The following is a 17,096-nucleotide window of genomic DNA, read 5'->3' on the forward strand; positions in this document are numbered from 1 at the left end:
AACGGGTGGCATCCATGAGTCTAAATATTCCTGTTACATTGCAGAACCTTCAATGTTGTCATAATTACGTAAAATGCTGGCAAATTAGCAAAGAGCCAGGCGGCCCAAACTGTTGCATATACCTTGACTCTGCGTGCAATGAACGCAAGAGAAATGACACAATTTCACCTGGTTAATATTGCCTGCTAACCTGGATTTCTTTTATCTAAATATGCAGGTTTAAAAATATATACTTGTGTATTGATTTTAAGAAAGGCATTGATGTTTATGGTTAAGTACACATTGGAGCAATGACAGTCATTGATTGATTGTTTTTTATAAGATAAGTTTAATGCTAGCTAGCAACTTAGATTAGCTTACTGCATTTGCTAACAGGCAGGCTCTCCGTGGAGTGCAATGTAATCAGGTGTTAGAGCATTGGACTAGTTAACTGTAAGGTTGCAAGATTGGATCCCCCGAGCTGACAAGGTTAAAAATCTGGCAGAATGTTCCTGGGCCGTCATTGAAAATAAGAATGTGTTCTTAACTGACTTTCCTAGTTAAATAAAGATTAAATAAAGGTGAAAAAAAATGTAATTAATTAAAAAAATATTTTAAAAAAATAAAATAGGCAAATTGGCGCCCAAAAATATCGATTTCCGATTGTTATGAAAACTTGAAATCGTCCCTGATTAATCGGCCATTCCGATTAATCGGTCGACCTCTAGTCCAGAGTAGTGATGCTGGACGGGTCAATCTACTTTGTGCATGACACAAGGCATTTTTCCAATAATTGTTTACAGACAGATTATTTCACTGTATCCCAATTCCAGTGGGTTAGAAGTTTACATAAACTAAATTGACTGTGCCTTTAAACAGCTTGGAAAATTCCAGAAAATTATGTCATGGCATTAGAAGCTTCTGATAAGCTAATTGACATAATTTGAGTAAATTGGAGGTGTACCTGTGGATGTATTTAAAGGCCTACCTTCAAACTCAGTGCCTCTTTGCTTGACATCATGGGATAATCAAAAGAAATCAGCCAAGACCTCAGGAAAAAAAGAATTGTAGACCTCCACAAGTCTGGTTCATCCTTGGGAGCAATTTACAAATGCCCGAAGGTACCAAGTTAATCTGTACAAACAACAGTACGCAAGCATAAACACCATGGGACCACGCCGTGGTCATACCGCTCAGGAAGGAGACGCGTTCTGTCTCCTAGAGATCAACGTACTTTGGTGCGAAAAGTGCAAATCAATCCCAGAACAACAGCAAAGGACCCTGTGAAGGTGCTGAAGGAAACAGGTACAAAAGTATCTATATCCACAGTAAAAAGAGTCCTATATCGACATAACCTGAAAGGCCGCTCAGCAAGGAAGAAGCCACTGCTCCAAAACCCCCATTAAAAAAAGCCAGATTATGGTTTGCAACTGCACATGGGGACAAAGATCGTACTTTTTGGAGAAATGTCCTCTGGTCTGAGGACAAAATAGAACCGTTTGGCCTTAATGACCATGGTTATGTTTGGAGGGAAAAGGGGGAGGCTTGCAAGCCAAAGAACACCATCCCAAATGTGATGCACATGTCGTGGGGGTGCTTTGCTGTAAGAGGGACTGGTCCACTTCACAAACTAGATGGCATCATGAGGTAGGAAAATTATGTGGATATATTGAAGCAACATATCAAGTCAAGAAGATAAAGCTTGGTCGCAAATGGATCTTCCAAATGGACAATGACTTCAATGGCTTAAGGACAACAAAGTCAAGGTATTGGAGTGGCCATCACAAAGCCCTGACCTCAATCCTATAGAAAACGTGTGGGTAGAACTGAAAAAGTGTGTGTGAGCAAGGAGGCCTACAATGGACCAAAATTCACCCAACTTATTGTGGGAAGCTTTTGTAAGGCTACGCAAAACATTTGACCCAAATTAAACAATTCAAAGGCAATGCTACCAAATACTAAGTGAGTGTATGTAAACATCTGACCCTCTGGGAATGTGATGAAAGAAATTAAAGCTTAAATAAATAACTCCTATTGTTCTGACATGTCACATTCTGAAAATAAAGTGGGGATCCTAACTGACCTAAAACAGGGAATTTTTACTCTGGTTAAATGTCAGGAATTGTGAAAAAACTTCAATGTATTTGGCTAAGGTGTATGTAAACCTCCGACTTCAACAGTATTTACCATATCATATGGAGACAGAAACATAAACATTTTACCTTATCATAAGTAGACATAATTGCAAATGATTAAATCCTTCCAATAGAAATAAAGAAATACTATTTAGTTACGAATTGAACTTAAATTAGTTGACTCTTCTTTTTTTCTTTTTTTTTTTATCCCCTTTTCTCCCCAATTTTCGTGGTATCCAATCGCTAGTAATTACTATCTTGTCTCATCGCTACAACTCCCGTACGGACACGGGAGAGACGAAGGTCGAAAGCCATGCGTCCTCCGAGGCACAACCCAACCAAGCCGCACTGCTTCTTTAACACAGCGCGCCTCCAACCCGGAAGCCAGCCGCACCAATGTGTCGGAGGAAACACCGTGCACCTGGCCCCCTTGGTTAGCGCGCACTGCGCCCAGCCCGCCACAGGAGTCGCTGGAGCGCGATGAGACAAGGAAATCCCTACCGGCCAAACCCTCCCTAACCCGGACGACGCTAGCCCAATTGTGCGTCGCCCCACGGACCTCCCGGTCACGGCCGGCTGCGACAGAGCCTGGGGGCGAACCCAGAGACTCTGGTGGCGCAGTTAGCACTGCGATGCAGTGCCCTAGACCACTGCGCCACCCGGGAGGCCATTAGTTGACTCTTCACATGGGATCATTTCACTGAACAACAAAAGAAAGGGAATATTGAATGACCCCAATGATCCATCGCATCTCCAAAAAAAGTTTTCAACATATATGTGTAAAAGGATAGTCTAGAAACTAAAGCTTTGGTTGTCTTCCTCTCAGGCTTCCATGTCTTCTCCCTGGACCTCCTCAATGTCCACCTCTTGAACATCAGACTCTGAGGCCTCATCTTCACTGTCACTTTCCAACCTTGTTGAAGATGGCTCGTTGTCAGGATCAAAAAGCCTCAAATTTGCCCGGATGGCCACCAATATTTCAACCCTGTATTGGTCAGCCTGTTGTGTGCTTTGGTGTGTGATCCCAAACAAGGACCAGTTGCGCTCTGATGCGGCTGATGTTGTTGGGATTTGGAGGATGATGGAGGCAACAGGGGAAAGAGCCTCAGATCCGCAAAGTCCCATCCACCAGGTGGCTGATTAGATATGTTGGCACAACTGCAATATTGCATCTCAATCCCAAACTCCTTGCTTGAAAGTGTACTTCGCCAGACTGCCAAGAACCTTGCCCTCATCCAGGCCAAGGTGGCGAGACACGGTAGTGATGACACCATAGGCCTTGTTGATCTCTGCACCAGACAGGATGCTCTTACTTGGGGTCCAAAATGTACGCTGTGGCGTGTATGATCTTCAGGCAGAAGTCTTCATGCTTTTTGATGTATTTCAGAAATGCAGTTTCCTCTGCTTGGAGCAACAGTGAAGTGGGCAGGGCAGTACGGGTTTCTTCACTTACATCTGCAAGCAGAGTCTGAACATCAGACAGGATGGCATTGTCTCCCTCAATCCATGCATGGCTACTGCTATAGGTTTCAGGAGTTTCAGGCTCATCTACAATGTAGAGACCGGTGTGTCTGTTGTCCCTTGTGTCTGTGCTCTTGTAGAATACTCTTTGAGGGGTGGAGATGATGTAATTAATTATTCATTGCCCACGAACATTCAACCACCCATCAGAGATGATTGCAATACAGTCTGCTTTCTCTATGATTTGCTTGACCTTCACTTGAACTCTGTTGAACTCTGCATCCAGCAAATGAGTAGATAAAGCATGTCTGGTTGGAGGAGTGTATGCTGGGTGAAGAACATTCAGAAATCTCTTCCAATACACATTGTCTGTGAGCATCAGAGGTGAACCAGTTGCATACACAGCTCGAGCAAGACATTCATCAGCATTTCTCTGACTATGATCCTCCATTGAGTCCAAAAAACGTCCGATTCCAGGAGGATCATGAGCTGTTGCTATCGATAAAGTGTCTGATTCATCATTTTCACCTCGAATAGAAGTAGAGGGACTTTTGTCAGAGGTTGCTTGCTGTGAGCGCTGAGAGAACTGTATGCGCTTGGCCAGATGATTCTGCATCTTTGTTGCATTCTTCACATGTGATTTGGCCAAGTATTTACAAATGTACACAGCTTTTCCTTCTACATTAGCTGCAGTGAAATGTCTCCACACATCAGATAGTGCAGAGATTGTTAACAAGTTAAAAAGTATTTAAACACACTTTGCTGTCGGCTACTATTTACTAGTTAACAAAAAAGTATGTATGTCATATAAAATATATTCACCCCAGCCAGTATTGTAATCAAAACTTACCCGAAAGCATGTACAGTCGTGGCCAAAAGTTTTGAGAATGACACAAATATTAATTTTCACAAAGTCTGCTGCCTCAGTTTGTATGATGGCAATTTGCATATACTCCAGAATGTTATGAAGAGTGATCAGATGAATTGCAAAGTCCCTCTTTGCCATGCAAATGAACTGAATCCCAAAAAAAACATTTCCACTGCATTTCAGCCCTGCCACAAAATGACCAGCTGACATCATGTCAGTGATTCTCTCGTTAACACAGGTGTGAGTGTTGACGAGGACAAGGCTGGAGATCACTCTGTCATGCTGATTGAGTTCGAATAACAGACTGGAAGCTTCAAAAGGAGGGTGGTGCTTGGAATCATTGTTCTTCCTCTGTCAAGCATGGTTACCTGCAAGGAATCACGTGCCGCCATCATTGCTTTGCACAAAAAGGGCTTCACAGGCAAGGATATTGCTGCCAGTAAGACAGCACCTAAATCAACCATTTATCAGATCATCAAGAACTTCAAGGAGAGCGGTTCAATTGTTGTGAAGAAGGCTTCAGGGCGCGCAAGAAAGTTCAGCAAGCGCCAGGACCGCCTCCTAAAGTTGATTCAGCTGCGGGATCGGGGCACCAACAGTACAGAGCTTGCTCAGGATTGGCAGCAGGCAGGTATGAGTGCATCTGCACACACAGTGAGGCGAATACTTTGAGGATGGCCTGGTGTCAAGAAGGGCAGCAAAGAAGCCACTTCTCTCCAGAAAAAACATCAGGGACAGACTGATATTATGCAGAAGGTACAGGGATTGGACTGCTGAGCACTGGGGTAAAGTAATTTTCTCTGATGAATCCCCTTTCCGATTGTTTGGGGCATCCGGAAAAAAGCTTGTCCGGAGAAGACAAGGTGAGCGCTACCATCAGTCCTGTGTCATGCCAACAGTAAAGCATCCTGAGACCATTCATGTGTGGGGTTGCTTCTCAGCCAAGGGAGTGGGCTCACTCACAGTTTTGCCTAAGAACACAGCCATGAATAAAGAAAGGCACCAACACATCCTCTGAGAGCAACTTCTCCCAACCATCCAGGAACAGTTTGGTGAACAATGCCTTTTCCAGCATGATGGAGCACCTTGCCAGAAGGCAAAAGTGATAACTAAGTGGCTCGGGGAACAAAACATCGATATTTTGGGTCCAAGGCCAGGAAAATCCCCAGACCTTAATCCCATTGAGAACTTGTGGTCAATCCTCAAGAGGCGGGTGGACAAACAAAAACCCACAAATTCTGACAAACTCCAAGCATTGATTATGCAAGAATGGGCTGACATCAGTCAGGATGTGGCCCAGAAGTTAATTGACAGCATGCCAGGGCGGATTGCAGAGGTCTTGAAAAATAAGGGTCAACACCAAAAATATTTACTATTTTCATCAACTTCATGTAATTGTCAATAAAAGCTTTTGGCACTTATGAAATGCTTGTAATTACACTTCAGTATTCCATAGTAACATCTGACAAATATCTAAAGACACTGAAGCAGCAAACGTTGTGGAAATTAATATTTGTGTCATTGTCAAAACTTTTGGCCATGACTGTAGGCCTTGGCTCAGACAGTGTAGTAGTGTGGGCTCAATGGCATCTCATTTAGAGGCCAACCGATTAATCGGAATGGCCGATTAATTAGGGCCGATTTCAAGTTTTCATAACAATCGGAAATCGGTATTTTTGGACACCGATTTGGCAGATAAAAAAAAAAAATGTACACCTTTATTTATCCTTTATTTAATTAGGCAAGTCAGTTAAGAACACATTCTTATTTTCAATGACAGCCTAGGAACGGTGGGTTAACTGCCTTGTTCAGGGGCAGAATGACAGATTTTTACCTTGTCAGCTCGGGGGATACAAACTTGTAACCTTACAGTTAACTAGTCCAACACTCTAACCACCTGATTACATTGCACTCCACGGGGAGACTGCCTGTTACGCGAATGCAGTAAGAAGCCAAGATAAGTTGCTAGCTAGCATTAAACTTATCTTATAAAAAACAATCAATCAATCATAATTACTAGTTAACTACACATGGTTGATGATACTACTAGTTTATCTAGCGTGTTGCATATAATCGATGCGGTGCGTATTCGGAAAAAGGACTGTCGTTGCTCCAATGTGTACCTAACCATAAACATCAATGCAATACTTAAAATCAATACACAAGTATATATTTTTAAACCTGCAAATTTAGATAAAAGAAATCCAGGTTAGCGGGCAATATTAACCAGGTGAAATTCTGTCACTTCTCTTGCGTTCATTGCACGCAGAGTCAGTGTGTATGCAACAGTTTGGGCCGCCTAATTTGCCAGAATTTTACGTAATTATGACATAACATTGAAGGTTGTGCAATGTAACAGGAATATTTAGACTTAGGGATGCCATCCGTTAGATAAAATACGGAACGGTTCCGTATTTCACTGAAAGAATAAACGTCTTGTTTTCGAGATGATAGTTTCCGGATTCGACCATATTAATGACCTAAGGCTCGTATTTCTGTGTGTTTTATGTTATAATTAAGTCTATGATTTGATAGAGCAGTCTGACTGAGCGGTGGTAGGCACCAGCAGGCTTGTAAGCATTCATTCAAACAGCACTTTTGTGCGTTTTGCCAGCAGCTCTTCGCTGTGCTTCAAGCATTGAGCTGTTTATGACTTCAAGCCTATCAACTCCCGAGATTAGGCTGGTGTAACCGATGTGAAATGGCTAGCTAGTTAGCGGGGTGCGCGCTAATAGCGTTTCAAACATCACTCGCTCTGAGACTTGGAGTGGTTGTTCCCCTTGCTCTGCATGGGTAACGCTGCTTCGAGGGTGGCTGTTGTCGATGTGTTCCTGGTTCGAGCCCAGGTAGGGGCAAGGAGAGGGACGGAAGCTATGCTGTTACTGTACCTATAAGAACATCCAATAGTCAAAGGTATATTAAATACAAATCGTATAGAGAGAAATAGTCCTATAATTCCTATAATAACTACAACCTAAAACTTCTTACCTGGAAATATTGAAGACTCATGTTAAAAGGAACCACCAGCTTTCATATGTTCTCATGTTCTGAGCAAGGAACTTAAACGTTAGCTTTCTTACATGGCACATATTGCACTTTTACTTTCTTCTCCAACACTTTGTTTTTGCATTATTTAAACCAAATTGAACATGTTTCATTATTTATTTGAGGCTAAATTGACTTTATTGATGTATTATATAAAGTGTGAAGTGTTCATTCAGTATTGTTGTAATTGTCATTATTACAAATACATTTTTTTGATTTTAAATCGGCTGATTAATCGGTATCAGCTTTTTTGGTCCTCCAATAATCGGTATCGGAGTCGAAAAATCATAATCGGTCGACCTCTAATCTCATTAGAGTGTAAGATCTTGAGAATCAGCTGTACATGTGATGGAAGAGTGACCTGCACATGTGCTGGAAGAAAGCACTGTGCATGCAAAGGGTTGCAATTCCATTGAATTGGGGATAGTTTAACCAAAATATGCCACAAGACCTAGAATTGCCTTATGTGTATCCCACAAAAAAAAGTTCACTGTTATAAACAAACTTTTTATTGAATTTAAGCAACATTTCCGGGCTTAACTTCCATTGGAAAATCTACGGAAAAATTCCGACCCTTTGCAACCGTAGGTCCGACAAACAAAAACATCCAGTCAGCGACAATCCCGTGGGTGAAAACAGCTCATTGATGAGAGCGGTCGAAGGAGAATGGCAAGAATCAAGCAAGCTAGCAGGCGGACCACAAACAGAACGGCATCTTGGAACGCAAAACTTGTTGATCCTTGTCACGGATGGGCTATTGCAACAGACGACCACACTGGGTTCCACTCCTATCAGCTAAAAACAAGAAGAACAGTTCCAATGGGAACGCGATCACCAACACTGGACAATTGAGGAGTGAAAAAACATTGCCTGGTCTGACAAATCCCGGGTCCCGTTGCGTTGAGTCAGGATTTGGCGTAAGTAGTGTGAGTCCATGGAACCATCTTACCTGATATCAACGGTACAGGCTGGTGGCAGTGGTGTACCAATCAGTTGTGTTGTGACAAGGTAGGGTGGTATACAGAAGATGGTCCTTTACCAAATAAGGCTAAGTCCATATTATGGCAAGAACAACTCAAATAAGCAAAGAGAAATGACAGTCCATCATTACTTTGAGACATGAAGGTCAGTCAATGTCGAACATTAAGAACTTAGAAAGTTTCTTCAAGTGCAGTCACAAAGACCATCAAGTGCTATGATGAAACTGGTTCTCGTGAAGACCTGCCTTGAACGCCAGCATACCGTAGTCGCCTCTTCACTGTTGACATTGAGACTGGTGTTTTGCAGGTACTATTTAATGAAGCTGCCAGTTGAGGACTTGTGAGTAGTCTGTGAGTAGTCTGTTTCTCTTGCTCAGTTGTGCACCGGGGCCTCCCACTCCTCTTTCTATTCTGGTTAGCGCCAGTTTGCGCTGTTCTGTGAAGGGAGTACACAGCGTTGTACGAGATCTTCAGTTTCTTGGCAATTTCTCACATGGAATAGCCTTCATTTCTCAGAACAAGAATAGACTGACGAGTTTCATGAGAAAGATCTTTGTTTCTGGCCATTTTGAGCCTGTAATCAAACCCAGAAACGCTGATGCTCCATATACTCAACTAGTCTAAAGAAGGTCAGTTTTATTGCTTCTTTAATCAGAACCACAGTTTTCAGCTGTGCTAGCATAATTGCAAAAGGGTTTTCTAATGATCAACTATCCTTTTAAAATTATAAACTTGGATTAGCTAACACAACGTGCCATTGGAACACAGGAGTGATGGTTGCGTATAAATGTAGATATTCCATAAAAAATCTGGCTTTTCCAGCTACAGTAGTCATTTATAACATTAACAATGTCTACACTGTATTTCTGATCAATTTTATGTTATTTTAATGGACTTTTTTTTTTGCTTCTCTTTCAAAAACAAGGACATTTCGAAGTGACCCCACACGTTTTGAACGGTAGTAAATATATATTGAAATGTATGTTTCATTGGATAAGCGTGTTGACAAAATTACCATATTATAATTAATATGAGGCCTAGATTATTACATAAAGCATGGATTCGAACAGTGTGGGTACATGGGAATTAATTATCTGATGTTCTGTCATGGTGGTGGGCCTTGAACCCACCTGTAAGGGTGGCAGGTAGCATAGTGGTTAGAGCATTGGACTAGTAACCAAAAGGTTGCAAGATCAAATCCCTGAGCTGACAAGGATAAAATCTGTCATTCTGCCCCTCAACACGGCTGTCATTGTAAGTAAGAATTTGTTCTTAACTGACTTGCCTAGTTAAATAAAGGTAAAATTTAAAAAATAGGAGGCCTTCAAAACAGCCCCACTCACAGTGCAGCTGCAGAGGAGATAACACATACCACTTTACCCAAGCGAAACGAACACCTGACGAATACTGTTCACAACAGTTGGGGCCAATAAGAGTAAAATGTGTTACAAGGTCAATACCGTTCTCCAATATAAAGTTTATATATTTAATTTAACTAGGCAAGTCAGAACAAATTCTTATTTACAATGACAGCCTACACCGGCCAAACTTGGACAACGCTGGGTCAATTGTGCACCGCCCTATGGGACTACCAATCACGGCCGGTTGTGATACAGTCTGGATTTGAACCATGATGTCTGTAGTGACGCCTTTAGCACTGAGATGCAGTGTCTTAGACCACTGCACCACGTGGGAGCCCAAGTAGGGCAGAAAGGGTCTGGTATAATCTTGTAATAGAACCTGTAAAACATGTCACTGGCTAAGATACCGCCAGAGATAGAACAACTCAAGCATCACATCCTGCAGCTTATCCAGACGCTCACTGACCCACTGGCACTTCTAACATGCAGGTAAAATAAATACAACACATACAGTAGCTGGCCAACAGATCGTAAAACAAGCGTATGAATTAACAATTCATTATGTTGCTGATGGGCATTATTATCAGTAACTTATCCTATAGCCGTTATTGCAGACAGATAACGTCAAATTTCTTCTAAAGAAATCAACATCAACACACGGGCTATGTGACATTGTAGCAAACTGGAGGCATTCAAACGGAGTTTACGGGGCTACTGAGAATGTAGCCCCTGAGGCATAAACACGTGTCCCAATTTTTTTTTTTTTCGTTAGATGAGCATTACTACCGAATTGATAAGAGCGTTATTAAGGCCAAGCGATCCGCTCAGTATAGTTCAGCACTTTACATTGCATAACTCAGTAGCCACCACAGCGCTCGAGGTTGGCGGGGATTATCAACTGGAGTGACAGGGTTCCCAACTAGAGTGACAGGCTTCAAATGAGCATTGAATTGACCCTTGCGCATGTGAGTGTGTAATTTTGACCAAAACGGAGCAATATTCCCAAAGTGTTATTATGTTGTAATTCACTGGGTTAGCCACCGTTATGATAACGCTGCCTACAATAAGATTTTCGGGTACGACATGTAATGGCCATTATAACAAATCAAATTTACAAACAAATAACGTCTAATCTAATAATATATTTTAGTGCTGTTTGAAAGAGCAAATGTGGCTAATTCGGTTAAAACCTTGTGCCAAGCTCAAGACTCAATTTGTTTTATCAGCTTGCACGACCGTGCTAGCCAGCTAGCTAGCTAGCATAGCCTCAGGGCCAGCTACTGCTTCTCCAGGGTTAAACATATACCATAAAGAAAGGAAATTAATAATTACCTCTCGCTGACCAGTACAACGTCGGCATCGGTCCACTGTTTGAAAATGGAAGGTAGTACTCTCCGAAAGATGAAGAAGAGACCGGGAAAAACTACGACGCCGCAAGCCAGCACTTGCAACATCCTTGCGTTGCACTTGTCCTGCTATCAAGCTAGCGACCTATCTATTATTATAATCTGGTTCGAGGGCTACTAAACGTATTTTACACACCGTGTTTTACACCGGTGACTGGGATTCGCCGTGTTTTCTAGACTGCATTAGTGCTCACGCCACAAGATCCAGTCACCGGTGACCGCTGCGTTTTTTCCCTTGCCTCAGCAGCACCACACTGTACCGTTACACAAAAACTAGCGGTGAAGGTACCCGGTGATTGATTGGTCTTCACTCCTGCCCTGGCGCAAAGCCGGTAACGTTAGCCAGCACGCTAACTACATGCCGCGGGATACACTTTAATTGCGAGGTTTGAGATTATTTAACCAGCAAAAACATGCGCCCGGTAGTCCACGATGAATATCATAAATATGTGAATTAAAACGTGGAAAGGCAAGGTTCGACCTATGCTTCTTCGAGATGGGGTGCTATGCTGCTAACCATCAACGACTCGACAAGCGCTTTTATGCCTTACGGTGCAGACCCCACACACAGTGGACTGCAAGGTGCATTCCGCAAGACAGCGCCATCTAGGCAGCAGCGGACCTGTGCTGCATACCGTTACAGAACCCTGATTATTCTGAATTTTGCTGTTTTAGTAGCCAACTCTTACTAGTCTCCACTAGAACACTGAATTAGACTATGCATTATTACAAAAGCATACATTTTTGAAAAAACACTCTATTTACATGTATCACAAAAGAGAAGTAGAAATATAAATATATATTCACCACGTTTTTATGTATTTTCTGTAAATGTATTGATGTAATGTTCATATTTCTAATCACGTTAGACACTGTATAAAACATATAAGTATCAAAAGAGCTCTGTCAATTTTGTATTTGCTCCACATCCTGTATATGTACAGTACCTTCGGAAAGTATTCAGACCCCTTGACTTTTTCCACATTTTGTTACGTTACAGCATTATTCTAAAATGTATTAAATTGTTTACATTTGGGGAGTGTCTTCCATTCTTCTCTGCATATCCTCTCAAGCTCTGTCAGGATGGATGGGGAGCGTCGCTGCACAGCTATTTTCAGGTCTCCAAGAAATATTAGATCGGGTTCAAGTCCGGGCTCTGGCTGGGCCATTCGAGGACATTCAGAGACATGTCCCAAAGCCACTCTTGCATTGTGTGCTTAGGGTCGTTGTCCTGTTGGAAGGTGAACCTTCGCCCCAGTCAGGTCCTGAGCGCTCTGGAGCAGGTTTTCATCAAAGATCTTTGCTTCGTTCATCTTTCCCTCAATCCTAACTAGTCTCAAAGAGTTCTATCTTGGTTTCATCAGACAAGGGAATCTTGTTTCTCATGGTTTGAGAGTCTTTAGGTGCCTTTCTGCAAACTCCAAGCGACCTGTTTTGTGCCTTTTACTGAGGTGTGGCTTCCGTCTGGCCACTCTACCATAAAGGCCTGATTGGTGGAGTGCTGCAGAGATGGTTGTCCTTCTGGAAGGTTCTCCCATCACCACAGAGGAACTCTAGAGCTCTGTCAGAGTGACCATCGGGTTCTTGGTCACCTCCCTGACCAAGGCCCTTCTCCCTGATTGCTGAGTGGCCAGATGGCCAGCTCTAGGAAGAGTCTTGGTGGTTCCAAACTTCTTCCATTTAAGAATGATGGAGGCCACTGTGATCTTGGGGACCTTCAATACTGCAGAAATGTTTTGGTACCCCTCCCCAGATCTGTGTCAAAACACATTCCTGTCTCAGAGCTCTACGGACAATTCCTTCGACCTCATTGCTTGGTTTTTGCTCTGACATGCACTGTCAACTGTGGGACCTTATATAGACAGATGTGTGCCTTTCCAGATCATGTCCAATCAATTGAATTTACCACAGGTGGACTCCAATCAAGTTGTATAGACATCTCAAGGATGATCAATGGAAACAAGATGCACCTGAGCTGAACTTCGAGTCTCATAGCAAAGGGTTTGAATACTTAAAATAAATGATTTCAGTTTTTTATATTTTATAAATTTGCAAAAATGTCTAACAACCTGTTTTCGCTTTATCATTATGGGGTATTGTGTGTAGATTGCTGAGAATTGGTATTTATTTAATACATTTTAGAATAAGGCTGTAACATAACAAAATGTGGAAAAAGTCAAGGGGTCTGAATACTTTCCGAAGGCACTGTATATCAATGTATACGATGGGGGGCAACAGTAAGTAGTGAGTGAAGGTTTTCATGCTGATGGGGGTATGGTGGTGTGGGGAAAGGGCAGTGTGGCATTAGTGGCGCTCCGGCTGTGGCGCTCACTGAGTGGTGGAGGGCTCATGGTGTGAGGGCTTAGTGACCCACAGGTCACCCTGTGCTGTTGAGTCTACACAGGCTCCCCTTTGTTCTCCAGTCTGCCTGTCACAGCCCCTAATCCTGCCCCTGCCCCATGGGCTCCCAAAGCCAGCACCGCCCACTTACCACCTACTGAGTCCTCACACACACACACAAGGGAGAAAGATATCTTGTTGGTGTAAATGCTCTCTCTCATTCTATCTCCCCCTCTCCCTCTCTCTCTCAGATTCAGATATACTTTATTAACATGAATGACAAGGCCACTGTTGCTAAATCAAAGTGAGATAATTACATAAACAAGAACAGTAAATAAATAAATAAATAATAGTAATGGTGATTAGAGGAAGAGGAAAAAAATATATAAATAAAAATATATATCATTGCTTGGTACTTTTTTCACTAGTCTGTGGTAAAATGGACTCCAATGAAGTTGTAGAAACATCTCAAGGATGATCAATGTAAACAGGATGCACCTGAGCTCAATTTCGAGTCTCATAGCAAAGGGTCTGAATAAGCATAGCAAAGGGTCTGAATTAAAAATCAAAAAACATGTTTTCGCTTTGTCATTATGGGGTATTGTGTGTAGATTGATGTGATGTTATATTTATTAATCCACTTTAGAATAAGGCTGTAACGTAATAAAATGTGGACAAAGTCAAGTGGTCTGAATACTTTCCGAATGCACTGTGGTACATGTGTCACGCCCTGGCCTTAGTATTCTTTGTTTTCTTTATTATTTTAGTTAGGTCAGGGTGTGACATGGGAAGTTTGTGTGTTTTGTCTAGTTTAGGGTGTGTGTATTGTTTAGGGGGTGTTGTATAGTGTATGGGGTTGTGTTCAGGAGAGAGTTCTAGGAAAGTCTATGGTTGCCTGGTTTGGTTCTCAATCAGAGACAGATGTCATTAATTGTCTCTGATTGGGAGCCATATTTAAGGCAGCCATAGGCTTTAGGTGATTGTGGGAGATTGTCTATGTTGAACGTAAGTAGCTTGTGTGTGCACTTTCGTTTGTAGCTTCACGGTTGTTTGTTGTTTTGTATAGTTTGTATAAGTGTTTCGTTTCGTGTTCATCTTCGTCGTAAAATAAAAGAAGATGTATTCATATCACGCTGCGCCTTGGTCCATTCATTCACCTCAAGACGACCGTGACAGAATCTCCCACCACACATGGATCAAGCAGCGTGAGCGGAACCAACAACAGCGGCAAAGTAACCAGGACTCGTGGACATGGGAGGATGTATTGGACGGCAAGGGTTGCTACACATGGGAGGAGATCCGAGCTGGAAGAGATCGCCTTCCATGGGAACAGCTGGAGGCGATTAGGAGAGCAGAGGCAACCGGAGAGAGGAACCGAAGTTATGAGGGTACACGACTAGCAAGGAAGCTTGTGAGTATACCCCAAAAATGTATTGGGGGGGGGCTAAGAGGTAGTGGGCCGAGGCCAGGTAGGAGCCCACTTCCCAGGCTAACCGTGGAGAGCGGGAGTACGGGCAGACACCGTGTTACGCAGTAGAGCGCACGGTGTCTCCTGTATGTGTGCATAGCCCGGTGTGGGTTATTCCACCTCCCCGCACTGGCAGGGCTAGATTGAGTATTGAGCCGGATGTCATGAAGCCGGCCCTACATATCTGGCCACCAGTGCGTCTCCTCGGGCCGGTTTACATGGCACCAGCCTTACGCATGGTGTCCCCGGTTCGCCTACATAGCCCGGTGCGGGTTATTCCACCTCCCCGCACTGGTCGGGCGACAGGGAGCATTCAACCAGGTAAGGTTGGGCAGGCTCAATGTTCAAGGGAGCCAGTACGCCTGCACGGTCCGGTATTTCCGGCGCCACCTCCCAGCTCCAGGCCAGTACCACCAGTGCCTACACCACGCACCAGGCTTCCAGTGCGTCTCCAGAGCCCTGTTCCTCCTCCACGCACTCTCCCTATGGTGCGTGTCTCCAGTCCAGTACCACCAGTTCCGGCACCACGCACTAAGCCTCCTGTGCATCTCCAGAGCCCTGTACGCACTGTTCCTTCTCCCCGTACTCGCCCTGATGTGCGTGCCCTCAGCCCGGTACCACCAGTGCCGGTACCACGCACCAGGCCTATAGTACGCCTTGAGAGTCCAGTGTGCCCTGTTGTTGTTCCCTGTACTAGCCTGAAGGTGCATGTCCTTAGCCCGGTACCTCCAGTTCCGGCACCACGCACCAGGCCTACAGTGCGTCTCAGCCGGCCTGAACTGCCCTTCTGCCCAACGGCGCCTGAACTGCCCGTCTGCCCAACGGCGCCTGAACTGCACGTCTGCCCAACGGCGCCTGAACTGCCCGTCTGCCCTACGCCGTCTGAACTGTCCGTCTGCCAAGTGCCGCATGAGCTGCCCGTCTGTATTGAGCCTTCGAAGCCGCCCGTCTGCCATGAGCCTGCAAAGCCGCCCGTCTGCCATGAGCCTACAGAGCCGTCCGCCAGACAGGAGCCGCTAGAGCCGTCCACCAGACAGGACCCGCTAGAGCCTTCCGCCAGACAGGATCAGCCAGAGCCTTCCGCCAGACCGGATCAGCCAGAGCCTTACGCCAGACCGGATCAGCCAGAGCCTTACGCCAGACCGGATCAGCCAGAGCCGCCAGCCAGCCATGAGCAGCCAGAGCCGCCAGCCAGCCATGAGCAGCCAGAGCCAGCCATGAGCAGCCAGAGCCAGCCATGAGCAGCCAGAGCCAGCCATGAGCAGCCAGAGCCGCCAGCCAGCCATGAGCAGCCAGAGCCGCCAGCCAGCCATGAGCAGCCAGAGCCGCCAGCCAGCCATGAGCAGCCAGAGTCGCCAGCCAGCCATGAGCAGCCAGAGTCGCCAGCCAGCCATGAGCAGCCAGAGCCGCCAGCCAGCCAGGATCCGCCAGAGCCGCCAATCAGCCAGGATCCGCCAGAGACACCAAAGCGGGTATTAACTATGGTGGAGTGGGGGCCATGTCCCGCACCCGAGCCGCCGCCGTAGGAAGGCCTACCCGAACCCTCCCCTTCTGTGTCAGATTTTGCGGCCGGAGTCCGCACCTTTGGGGGGGGGGGGGGGGGGCACTGTCACGCCCTGGCCTTAGTTATCTTTATTTTCTGTAATATTTTGGTTAGGTCAGGGTGTGACAGGGGGGTGTTTGTGTTTTTGTCTTGTCTTGGGTGGTTGTAGTGTCTAGGGTTTTTTTGTTAGAGTGTATGGGTTAGTGTTGAGTGTAGGTTTCTAGGTATGTCTATGGTTGCCTGAATGGTTCTCAATCAGAGACAGCTGTCATTCATTTGTCTCTGATTGGGAGCCATATTTAAGGCAGCCATAGGCATTGGGCTGTTGTGGGTAATTGTCTATGTCTAACGTTAGTAGCTGTGTGCACTTTCGTTTGTAGCTTCACGTTCGTGGTTTATTGTTTTTGTATTAGTTTGTAAAAGTGTTTCGTGTTCATCTTCGTTATAAATAAAAGGGAAGATGTATTCATACCACTCTGCGTTTTGGTCCGATCCATGCTCCTCCTCAGA

General features: G+C 44.5%; 1 protein-coding gene across 1 annotated transcript in view; it reads right to left on the bottom strand.

The window, feature by feature from the left end:
• Positions 1–11,803, bottom strand: part of LOC129868107 (ceramide synthase-like) — a 57,460-nt gene extending 45,657 nt beyond the window's left edge. The window contains exon 1 of the mRNA XM_055941750.1: positions 11,162–11,803. Coding sequence (XP_055797725.1) covers positions 11,162–11,283 — 122 coding nt within the window. The 5' untranslated portion in view covers positions 11,284–11,803. The remainder of the gene's footprint in view (positions 1–11,161) is intronic.
• Between the last annotated feature and the right edge of the window lie 5,293 nt (positions 11,804–17,096).

The sequence above is a fragment of the Salvelinus fontinalis genome, chromosome 13 (genome assembly GCF_029448725.1).
Source record: "Salvelinus fontinalis isolate EN_2023a chromosome 13, ASM2944872v1, whole genome shotgun sequence".
NCBI classification, from domain to species: domain Eukaryota; kingdom Metazoa; phylum Chordata; class Actinopteri; order Salmoniformes; family Salmonidae; genus Salvelinus; species Salvelinus fontinalis.